The 12,263-nt window shown below is 41.3% G+C and overlaps 1 protein-coding gene and 1 long non-coding RNA gene across 2 annotated transcripts in view; one reads left to right on the plus strand and one right to left on the minus strand.

Moving 5' to 3' along the window:
• On the plus strand, positions 1–11,225 carry LOC132977627 (inter-alpha-trypsin inhibitor heavy chain H3-like). The gene is made up of 21 exons (XM_061042358.1): positions 1–129; positions 411–440; positions 704–727; positions 3,948–4,102; positions 4,271–4,375; positions 4,573–4,735; positions 4,852–4,962; positions 5,096–5,224; positions 5,585–5,701; positions 5,784–5,952; positions 6,059–6,184; positions 6,303–6,475; positions 6,727–6,912; positions 7,018–7,157; positions 7,340–7,500; positions 7,664–7,756; positions 8,098–8,211; positions 8,331–8,532; positions 8,658–8,830; positions 10,562–10,673; positions 10,805–11,225. The coding sequence occupies exons 1-21, from the start codon at positions 16–18 to the stop codon at positions 10,941–10,943; spliced, it is 2,736 nt and encodes a 911-aa protein (XP_060898341.1). The 5' UTR covers positions 1–15; the 3' UTR covers positions 10,944–11,225.
• The window catches only part of LOC132977629 (uncharacterized), an 18,796-nt gene continuing 17,556 nt past the window's right edge, over positions 11,024–12,263 (minus strand). The window contains exons 2-3 of the long non-coding RNA XR_009673840.1: positions 11,162–11,328; positions 11,024–11,091 (exon numbers count right to left, since the gene is read on the minus strand). This is a non-coding gene — a long non-coding RNA (uncharacterized LOC132977629). The remainder of the gene's footprint in view (positions 11,092–11,161; positions 11,329–12,263) is intronic.

Below are 12,263 nucleotides of genomic sequence, written 5' to 3' on the forward strand. Positions count from 1 at the left end.
AGTAGAAGTTTGGTCATGTCTGGACTGCAGGGTGTTCGACTGCTGCTCCCGTGGGCTAGCGCCTGCCTTGCGCTGCTCAGCCTGGCCCAGGGAGCTGTGGTCATCTCCGGGGGCCATGAAACTCTGCAGGTAATTTTACACAACAACCTTTATATGCAAATATCTTAATTTAGAAATGCATCTTACATTAATAGTTGTTTAATTTCTCCAGTGTTGACTATACCTGGTGGTACCTGATTTTAGATTCAGTCTGTTTTTTTAATCAGCGGTGCATCACAAAGTGTGCTCTTTAGTTTTCAACTTTATTTCTACCCTGGTTTAACTGTTCTGAACATCTCCTCTTCATGCGTGTGTTTGTTTTCTAGTATTTTGGTTCCTTTTCGGTTTAATATGCTGTATTTGTATTTCAGGAGACAGGAGGAGCTACTAGACCTCTAAAGGTATCTGTAAAAAAAAACATACACCCAGTCAGTCCTGTCATAAGGTTAAAGATATTGTTTGCATTTTTCAGTTTGTGTGGAATTAAACAAACCTGGCAGTCATTGATGAATTTGAGATCTGAATCCACACTGAAGCGACATTTTAACCACTTATTATAAGTTCAATGTTTTAAGTACAATAATTTGATGTGATTTCAGTTTTGTGCAGTCTTAAGTTTTGATTTCTCCCTTTGTATTGTCTGTTTATTTTTTATTTTTTACAGAAAAGAAGTACAAATGATGCCATGGTAAGAAAAATATTCCAGTTGTATCTTCTTTTATTTGATAAATATCAGGTTCGGTTTAATAAGTCTTCATTAAATGGGCAAGGACAATGTAATGAAGCAGCTCGAACAGATACACGCTCAATAACGAGGGCGAAAAAGTAAACACCATAAATCACCAAACTAAGACACAAAAGGCCTTAAACTAAAAACTTTGTGCTGAACAAACTAGTCAAGTTTCAGTTTACAGCTACCCAACAAGAAGACTATGTTGCTGTTGTAGTGCAACCCCTCCTCAGCAGAGCAGATGTTTCTCAATCAATCAAGATAATAACTGTTTGTCTACAGAGATAAACCAGTTAGAAGCTATTGCTAAATGCAGGTTTACCAGATTTGAACTCTTCCCTAACAACAGCACCTGTCTCTTGAGCTGTGAGAGTAAGTGGTAAACAAATCAGTTTTAATGGTTCCATTTTTCTTTCAAAATCTTATTTTTATATCAACCAAGACTAAAAATCGAGTGACATTTTTCATGCTTAAAGAAATATCGTTCTTTTTGTGCTTTATATAAATGAAGTTCTCAGATTTGTCGACCAATTTGCTTAATTTTGCACCTTAACTTTGGGCTGAAAGAAAATTTGTTGATCTTGAAGGCTGACGGCCACTTGGTCTTTATCTTATCACTTCCCCCTATTCACAAAGCACAATCGTATCCCATTGTCTATATCTTCCGGTGTCATCAGCGGATCTGTTCCTTCAGAATATTCTCGCGAGACTCGATGATTCCCGAGTGACCAGACGCTGTCAGAACCTCTGCAGTGCTGAGCGTATGGAATGGCATGACCTTTAGGAACCTGTTGAGACCCCGCAGATCTAAAATAGGGCGAAGTCCACCGTCCTTCTTTGTGACAAGGAAGAACGTTGAGTAGTATCCACCGGGCTGAGCCACGGGGTCTACCGGCTCGATGGCACCCTTGACCAGGAGGGTAGAGAGCTCTTGGTCGAGAGCAAGGGCTTTTGCCGGGTCGCCTATGATGGTCATCCTGACCCAAAAGTCCTGGGCTGCACGACGGCCAGGATGCTGTGCTGGGGAGGTTGCTGGTGACCACTGGCACCAGCTGGGGACTGAAACCGGCGCTGAGGAGGGACCACAGTACTCCTAGGCCTAACATGGGGAGGCAAGCTCCTGCTGAGACCAGAGAGCTGCTGCTTGGTCTGTCTAGCCTGAATAGACCGTTCAAGAGCCTCTAGAGCTGCTGATCCGAACAGCTCCCCAGGCTCCACTGGAACACTGCGCAGGATCCTCCTGCTTGCCTCAGTGAGGGGCGACTGCGCCAACCAAACCTGGCAGCGAGCCTGGACGAGTGTGGACATCACCCGTCCCAACTCCCTAGACATCAGCACGAAACTCTGTGGCAGATGCCGCCATTGAGAGGATGTCCTCCTCAATAACTGTAGTGGCATCAGGAGGAGCAGGCGGGACCACACTGACCCTACTCGCCTCAGTCTTCCTTGTGAAAAAGGCAGCCTTCATCTGATCAAGCTCTGCCGTAAGCTGGTCCACCCTGGATGCAAGCTTGGACTGCTTCCGATTAGAGGCGCCTACAGTCTCAGCAGCTCTACGCTTCAACTGGCCAGGAGGGATCGTAACCGCCCCCCTGAGCCGGAGTCAGCTGAGGAGGAGACAAATAAACTGGCGAGCTCACCCCCCCAGAAGTTCCTCCACCTCAGACAGTCGAGCAGCCCTCATGGTCCAAGGCATGTAGCTGCAGTTCATGCAGGGATCCTCAGACAGGCCCTCTCTCAGGTGTTCAAGGCCCAGGCAGGAGGGACAGAGATCATGACCGTCCTCAGGCTGCATAGTAGCCATACAGGCAGTACAATAGTGATTGACCAACATAGCCAGCACTGACTGAGGACACAACAACGAGCTCGGAGCAGGGAAGCGTAAACACTGCCTTCACCAACCAGTTGATATACAGAGAGCAGGCACTAGCAGGAACACTATGCCAGAAGTTACTACACCTATGCTGGAGTGAGCGCGGAAACATAGCCTCTCCAACAAGGTGATCTGATGCGCTAATTACAAGCCGGCTTCGGGCGAAAACACCAGCCAACCAAACAGGACGCACCTATGTCGGGAGAGGGAGCGAACACATTGCCTTCACCGACAAAGGTTATGAGACAGAATAAACAGATAGAAACACAGTGGCCACCACTAGTTGTCTATAAGCGGAAGCGCTTCAACTAAACGACAACGAGGCTAACTTAATGGGGGGTAGGAGCCCAAACGACTAAGATCAAGGGAGTGCGCCCCAACTACAGCAAACCTCCAATGATATTACTCTGACTTAAGAAAGTTGTCTGTGAATTTGAAAACACTTAAGAAGTTGTTAAGTGTTAGGCCAGCATAGGTTTATTCTTTTTCTGCAAGTAAGATATGCAAACATATAACCATGTTCTTTAATCCAAGAAATCAGTTGCTCCCTTCAGGTCCAACAAACCTACTTCTCTCTCAATGCCCAGAATGAATGAAAACATGTAGATGCTTAGGCAAAGATTTAAAATTTGACCTAACAGACAACAGGAATGTCCACTGTGTCCATTCAAGGTATTTAAAGCAAAGAGGTTTTAGGGTTAAACATTGTGATACTCTGAGAGTCAAATATCTGTCTGTGCCAGATATAAGATGCCACCTTGGAAAAATATTCCTCATTTCCTTTGGTTTTTACCCAGAAGATCTCAAATAAAACAGAACGCATGCAGAGGGAATCAAGGCAGGAAGGAATAGCGTCACCCTGACTGAAGCAAACAGGAATCATGTAAAATGCCCTCAGCTCAGGCACACATGATTATTGTGTTGGTCACAGATAGATCTTGGATACAAGAAAAATAGACTCCCAGTAAAAAGTTGATAATGGTTGTTCAGAGTGGTTGGTAAAGTGAATAGACTGACAAACACACAGTATACTTTAAATATACACACCATATGTGTTTCGACATGCTGCACCCAGGCTGATTCACATAAACACTCTCTGAGTAGAACCAGTTACTAAATTATCTTTAACTCGTGTTTTTTAAGCTCTTATTGTTGTCTTATTTAGTACTATTTAAGGTGAATCCACCTGCAATTATCAAGTCAGTTTTGAAATGACACAAAAACAGCCGACTCTAAAGTTATTTAAAAAAGTGTGTGGATACGATGCTTGGGATCTCTTGCCTACACAGCCTCTCTTTCTGCCAGGTGGAGGTGTACAGCGTGACGGTGGACTGCACTGTGAGGTCTCGTTTTGCTCACACCGTCATGACCTCCAAGGCCCTGAACAAAGCAAACACCTCCCAGGAAATCTTCTTTGAAGTGCAGCTGCCCAAGACCGCCTTCATCAGTAACTTCAGCATGTCCGTTTGCCACGTTAAAATTTTCACCCTGTACCCAGTGTTTGCTTGTATCATGTTGCTTTTTGAGACAGATATTATCACCGCTTCTCTTGTGCTTGAAAGCTCATTTCTCTTAATGATACAGTTGGCAGAGTTCAAGAGCAACATTATGTTCTCTATCTTTCACAGGGAAATTGAAGGTCAGGTGTACGTTGGGGACGTGAAGGAAAAAGAGAAAGCCAAGAAGCAGTATGAAAAGGCTGTTTCCTCTGGACAAACTGCTGGACTGGTGAAGTGAGTCTGTGAGGATGAAATATTCATGAAGCAAACACAGCAAGAAACACACAGAAAATCAAAGTGGATCTCCATTTAGATTTTCACACTCCTTTGATCTTAGTCGTTTGGTGTAAGCTGGTTACTAGTCTACATTTATTAGTCATGGTTTTTTGAAGTGGATCTTTGATGATTGTTCTCTCTCTGTTTCATTATAGAGCTTCTGGGAGAAAGATGGAGAAGTTTTCTGTGTCCGTCAATATCGCAGCAGAAAAAAATGTGACTTTTGTTCTGACTTACGAGGAGCTCCTTCAGAGGAAGCTGGGCCAGTATGAGATTCTGACTCAAATTAAACCCAAACAGAGGGTCCAGGAGTTTCAGGTGAATCTGATTCTGTTCTGCTGTGGCCTTGTGATTTGGTCCTTTCAGATCTTTTAAATGAGCTATTTACAAATGGTCTGTCTGTCTGTCTGTCTTTTTGCCTGTGTGTATGACAGATTGTGACAAACATCTATGAGCCACAGGGCATTTCTTTCCTTGATGCCCATGCTACCTTCCTGACCAATGATTTGCTCCCTCTGGTGGAGAAAACTGTAACAGACAAAAAGGTACATGGTCCCTGGAGGAAGTTTTCTCATGCTTTGCCTGCAGTTCGTGGATCAGACTTCCACCCTTTTTACATGAAAGACATTATTGACCTAACGATTTGAGTTCAGCTGACTGTGTGTATCATGTTGTCAGGCACACATCTCTTTCTCACCAACCATGGAGCAGCAGAGGAGTTGTCCTGGTTGTGATGGAACCTTCATTGATGGAGATTTTGTCATCAAATATGACGTAAACAGAGCGACCAGCATTGGGGACATTCAGGTATGCTGTCACTCAAACAACTAAAAACAGATACGTTAGTGTGGGGTCAAGGGGTCCTTCTCGGGAAAAAATGGGAAGAATGATTCCAATGTCTGTATTTTGGCACATTTATAGTCAAAGGCAGAATTGGTAATGTTTCTCGATCAGTCTGAAGAAACCTCAGTTAAATCATACAGAATTCCTTACATCATAATTGCTTATTTTTCGTGTCGCATTTTATAATTAATGTCTTCTATACTTGAAATATTATTTATCATTACTATACATATACTGTAAAAAATGATAAAATTGCACAAGAACATATAGGTCTATAAATTACAGTATGTTTATTACTGCCCTTTATTATTCTTTCCCCTTCAGATTGTAAATGGGTACTTTGTACACTTTTTCGCTCCACCTCACCTGCCCAGAGTCCCGAAGAATGTGGTGTTTGTGATTGACAGGAGCGGTTCAATGTCTGGAAGAAAGATTGACCAGGTGGGGGACTGTTCAGACTGCAAATGTAGTTATAAAATGTTAGTGTCCACATGCACACGTTTTTCTTATGACCTCTGTGTAGACACGAGAGGCAATGCTGGCCATCCTCAAAGACATCCATGAGGAGGACCATTTTGCCATTGTCCTGTTTGGTAGCCAGGTCGATCCCTGGAGATCAACACTTTCCAAAGCAACAGAAGAAAACGTGAATGAAGCCATGGCATTTATCAGGCAACTAGATATCAGAGGATGTAATGATCTTACTAACCTTTTTATACATAATGTCCTCACTTCAAAATAAAATTAAAAAAACACTTCTGTGATCTGATTACATTTTCTTATGTGTTTACCATCTAGCAACCAATTTTAATGATGCATTGTTGGACAGTGTGAAAATGCTTGTCAGCGACAGAAAGGAGCAAAGGATCCCAGAGAGGAGCATTGATATGATTATTGCACTGACTGATGGAATGCCAAATGGGGGTGAGTGTGCACATACTGTAAGGTATATTTTGTGTGAGTGCACGTTTGATTGTTGTAATTAATGTTTAACATCAAATTAAGTATATAACTTAGGTAAGAATTATTTTGTATTTTGAAGGCCCCGCTAGGATCCTGGAGAATGTGCGCCCTGCTATGGGTGGAAACATTTCTCTGTTCTGTCTTGGATTTGGAAATGATGTGGATTACACCTTCCTGGATTCGTTGAGCAAACAAAACAAGGGATCGGCCCGCAAAATTTATGAGGGATCAGATGCAACACTTCAACTTCAGGTGGAAAGTTTAGGCTGTGAACACATTTACAAGACTATAATTACTTCACAGTTTTCTACATTTATACCATGACTACATTTTGATTAAGCTAAAATACTCAACCCAGTTGAGTTGAGTATTTTAACTGGTTTACCAACCTTTCATACGTAAAAATGTGCAGCCCAGAGTACATCACAAAAGAACAGTCTCATACTGTAACACATTTTGTACAAACACTGGTGATACATTGTGTGTGTGGGGATTTGTCGCAGGGTTTTTATGAGGAGGTGTCCAGCCCTCTTCTTTTGGAGGTTGACCTGCGTTATCCTGATGAGGCAGTGGACTTTCTCACCACTAACCACTTCAACCAGCTATTTAACGGCTCCGAGATCGTGGTGGCCGGAAAACTGGAGGACAACGACCTTGACAACTTCATGGTGGAAGTGGTTGGCCAGGGGGTGAGGACAAAGAAACTGTATCAATACAATTGTGAGGTGATAGATGAGGTCTGTTTATTAATCTGTTTTTAGAGACTATTACTCCTCTTTGTCCCTCCTGCTTAGTTTGAAGAGGACTTCAAGGTGCAGGGACAGGCCGGTGCTGTAGACTGGGACGTGATGTACCCTGATGAGGAATACATTTTTGGAGATTTTACAGAGCGTCTTTGGGCCTATCTAACCATCCAGCAGCTACTGGAGAAAAGGTGAGTTTGAGCAATTTCACTCAAGCTGATACCTGAAACTTTTTCATTGGAAATCTGTATGTAATTTTTATGATTTAAAACCTTCATCAAAGATGCATCCACAAATCGTCTGAGAGCTAAGAATGGATCACACAAAACTAATTCACCAATTCCAACCAAGCCACATATTTTTCTACTTTCAGTAAGAGTGGTATCACTGGTGAGAAAGAGAATGCCACGGCAAAGGCCCTGGAAATGTCCCTGCGGTATAGCTTCGTAACCCCTCTCACTTCCATGGTGGTCACTAAGCCTGAAACTGAGGATGGAACAGAAAGCCCGCTCATTGCTGATAAACTGACTGAGGGTAAGAGAGTCAGCCATTTGACCTACAGTATGTGTGAAACAAAACCTAACATTCGCAAACCGCATTCATTTTCAACTATTGTGGGTACCTGAAGGTGGTGCTCAAGTTAAAACTTTAGCTTAAATTCACACATTTGTTTTTTGTCATCTGTTTATTTTGACAGAGCAAAGACAAGAGTCAGAAAGACGGAATCCATTTCAACATTATGCCCCTCCAGCATACTCGTATAGTTATCAGTCAACACCCTCCTATTTCGGTAAGTCATTTTTTGCATAGCTGGCTTGATGGTTCTAGAAAGAACTGTGTTACTCTTCTAGTCAGTTGTTTTGTCAGTCTATCTAAACTACTTGTTAAATTGTCCTGACATGATGTATCTCACTCACTTTAGTATTACCCTGACTCCTCTCCTAACATTTATGAGCACGTTGAATTTAGCCCAAAAGCCCCACTGTGCACAAGCTCACAGAGCTGCTTGCATTGCTGTACACTTAGTTTTGTTGTCATGTAGGAGCCAAAATGTTGAGCGAAGACTACATATAAAACAAAACTATTACTCATTTTGTTTATCACTTCCATTTACTTTGTTGTCACCTGCAGTGGATGGGGATCCTCATTTCATGATTGAGCTCCCAGACAGAGAAGACGCACTGTGCTTCAACATCAACGACAAACCAGGAACCATTTTCAACCTGGTCAGAGACCTTAAACAAGGTCAGCCACGAGCCCATTTTTGAGCATGAGCCATGAGACCAAGATTTTGTACATTTCTCCTCACGTGCCTGAAAATTACACCCAGCTGTGAGTGACGGAATCCCCTATTGTTTCTTCAGGTATTTTGGTCAATGGCGAGATCATAGGCGACAAGATGATTCCCCCTGATGGGAAAATTAACACCTACTTTTGGCGTTTTGGCATCATCCACAAGACTCTGGGGGTGATGCTGATTGTGAGCACTCAGGACGTCTCGGTGTTTCAGGATGGCCAACTGGTCAAGCTGCGATGGTCTGATTCAGCTTCACTCAAAGGATCCAAGTGAGTGGCTGCATGTCCCATGGTTACCTCATTCAATAAGAGAAAACTATTCCTCTACATGAGTCAAAAATCCAGTTGAGAATAAATGCTTACCATCTTGTTCCCCTCACCCTCATATCCTCCAGTGTGGATATTCTCTTGACCAAGGATCGCAGCCTCACAGTAACTCTGAAAGATTCAGTCAAGTTTGTCATCCTGCTACACAAAGTGTGGGAGAAGCACCCGTACCACAGGAACTACCTGGGTTTCTACACCCTGGACACCCACCTCCTGTCATCTTCGGTTCACGGCCTGCTAGGTACAACTTGTTAAGTTATTAGAGAGAATTACATCATAATGACTGATAATAGGGGAATGTTCGCTGTAGCATTTCTTCTTGGGTATACAGCAATACCCTCACTTTCTGTATAGTGTATTTTTGATTCCAGCAGCAACAGCAACACTGTGTGCAACCTCCGCAACATCACTACACTGTTAATGCTCCAGACAATGACCTGCCTGGTTCACACATCAGGTCAAAGTCTATTCAATTTGATTTGGACTGCAGGACAAAGTCAGTTCAATGTAAACTACTTCAGACATTTATATTGGCACATGTCCCCCAGGAAACGTCTGGTCATGTAAAGTAGTGCATGTCATGAGTAGAAAGGGCTTTAGGTTCAACTACTACCTTTGCACCTTTGGCCATTACTATGTTCAGTCTTTTGGAACTATATTGGAAACGATCATAGTGTTCAGGTGTAATCAGAAATACCCTAACACTCTGAAATGGGTTGTCAGGCCACAACAGTGACACAAACTGGTGCCACAACTGGAAAACTCTACCATGGGAAATTGACTTTCTCTTTTACTTTGGTATTTTAAGAGTGTGTTAAAACTTACTGCCACCACTCCAAACATAAAGAAACCAGATGGATTAATATCTCCTTGTAAATAGTTATGATTTGGTTTTAGTTTTTAAATCTGTATCAAGACAGTAAACACGGGAGCAAAGAGGGGACTGCCTCTTGTTTCCTTCTTACATACAGCAGTACACTGTGAGTTAACTGTTAGCTTTGATTTTAGAGTTATTATTGGATATGTGCTATATTTGGTTCTTTAAATGCAAAACTATATGTATACAATAACCCCAAATTGCAAGCTTAATAAACAGTCTCAGATTTCCTTTCATATCTGAGCACAATATCTTATGCTCTGATTTGCAATTAAGGAATCAAATTGAGGAATCATTCTTCAGGGACTTCACGTGCACTTGAGGTCAAGAAGGAGCATATCTCAGTATTTTATGTTGGTGTATTGGTCCTAATGATATGAGACACAGCAAAACTTTTAGAGGAAATATAGGTATTATAAGTGCGTCTTAAACACAGAATTTTACAGTAGGCTATATCAATTAGGTGTTATAAGAATCCTACACCAAAGGGCTCGAAATGTACCCACAATAACAGGGGGTAAGATTAAAGAACAGAAACATATCGGATAGATGTGTGGCTAACCTAACTTGGCCTTCATCAAAACCTAAAAGAAACACGATATCAACTTGAAGAAGAAAACAACTGAGGTCTTAAAGAGGTCATCTATGTTAAACTGGAACAACGATCCCTTAGCAGAGGCTACCACCAAAATCTTATGCAGTTTTTTATTTCCTGTCCAACAGTTGAAGCATTATTCACACCCTGGATCAATTGTGACCCAAACAACTCACAATGTGTATTAACCAAGCAGAAACCCCTGGTGCTGAAAAATGCTGATGTGAAAAACAGTGCAGCACCTTGAGTTTACACTTGAGACTGGCTGCAAAAGCCAAGGAGCCCGTTTAACACCTATATTAAAAGGCCCATTATGCAGCAGAAATAAACATGTTTACTTTCTGGTTTAAAGATCATATTTTGTCTGAATAGCCAGTTTCTTTATATTACACACTGTATTTGGGGTCTTTACATATTTTATTTAACATTAGGGAACATTTAGGGATAGAATAAATGTACTTCAAAATGATATTTACCTCTGATAATTTGTCATCCTCCAGGTCAGTTTTACCATGGGATCAATTATGAGGTGTCAGACCTGCGTCCAGGTGAAGTCACAGAGAAACCAGATGCCACCATGTTTGTGAAAGGACGGGAGCTCAATGTGACAAGGTACATGCCAAAATAAATAGTCAGCATGTAACATGTGTGCTGATTTCATATATGGCTGTTGGTTTGTAATGTGCACTTGAAATATCTGTTAGTGTACATACTGTAAAATGTCTGTGTGTGTGTGTCCACAGAGGCTGGCAGAGAGACTTCAGGAGGGATGTGAAGAAAGGAGACAATGTCCCCTGCTGGTTCGTTCACAATAATGGAACAGGCCTCATCGATGGCGAAGCATCAGACTACATTGTGTCAGGCCTTTTTAAAACTGTTTAAGAACAGGCTATACATCACTGTCTACCAGAAATCATTCAAATTAAACTTTTAAACTAAATATTCATATCTGCCTGTATTTACACTATAATGCTCTGGTATCATGAACCCATAAAGCAAACACTCTTCATTCACAGCACTGTATGGATGACTTCCATTTCTGTATCAGTGTTATTGCTGGAGCTCCAAAAATGGAAAGCAATAACGCTATCCCTAAATACGGAGATATATCGGAGCAACCTCAGCGATCACTTATATTCAAATAAATGGGACACAGTTCCTCAATATGGAATCCAGCTGGATTTTGTTATAAGTGCTAAGTGTGATAGAAAAATCTGCTTTGTTCATGTTTGTCCAGTCTTTGATTCAGGTCTTCTCCTTGTTCAACCTCAATAACATATACCAGTTTGTTGAATTTAGCATTTGATTATGTGAGGAGGTCACAGAATATAAAATGTTTTCAAGCAGTACAACCCTGATGAGTAGATGTTTATCATGCTAATTGATGTAAAGTCCACTGTAGTGCTGCTGATACAAATGATACCAAATAAAAGATAAGAGTGGTGACAAACTAATAAAATTATGTATTGCTGGTCACAGTACAACTGAAATGTTCAAACTGACTATTGTTTAAGAAGTATAGAAAATATACACACTTAATACATTCATGTTGATTTAATTGATGGTTTACATTTTAGGATGATCTAATCGACCTCATTCATCTCAGCTTCAGGAGAACTAATGGATACTTTCATGAAAGTCTCTTTAGTCATCAGCCTATAAACTGTTTATAAAAGTTAGATTATATTAAAATGTATCTGCAGTTGTAGAGCTTCTTTCCATAAATCTTTTCCATGAAGTGATATTCTTTGCATGTCTGGTAGCAGTAACAAGGTTTTCCCTGATAAGGTATAAAAGAAGTCTTCATAGGGAATCTATTCATTCATATGAATACCAAGGCTGTGCAAAAAAGAGAACAGCCAATTAAATAGATTCCCAACAAGTTGCATCATCTTAAACTTAGCCTTTATGGCTGAAGTTTGATCAGTATGAGTTACTTGATACTTAGGATTCATCAACAAGTTTCAGGGATTTGCATCTGATGTGTACAAAGCCTGTCAGTGTCAGCCAGGCTGTTTCTTTTTTACCTAGGAGATTGCTGTAGTCCCCTTTGAATCCAAAGTTCATGTACTATTATAGCAAAAATGTCCTAAACCATACCAAAAAAAGTCACAGTTTGGTTAGTTCAAGGAACGAAAACGACTTGGGTTGATGAACAATTAATTGTAAGTGTTTTTAATGATCTCAGTTGTTTTTGTAATT

Source organism: Labrus mixtus, chromosome 7, assembly GCF_963584025.1.
Source record: "Labrus mixtus chromosome 7, fLabMix1.1, whole genome shotgun sequence".
Classification (NCBI taxonomy): domain Eukaryota; kingdom Metazoa; phylum Chordata; class Actinopteri; order Labriformes; family Labridae; genus Labrus; species Labrus mixtus.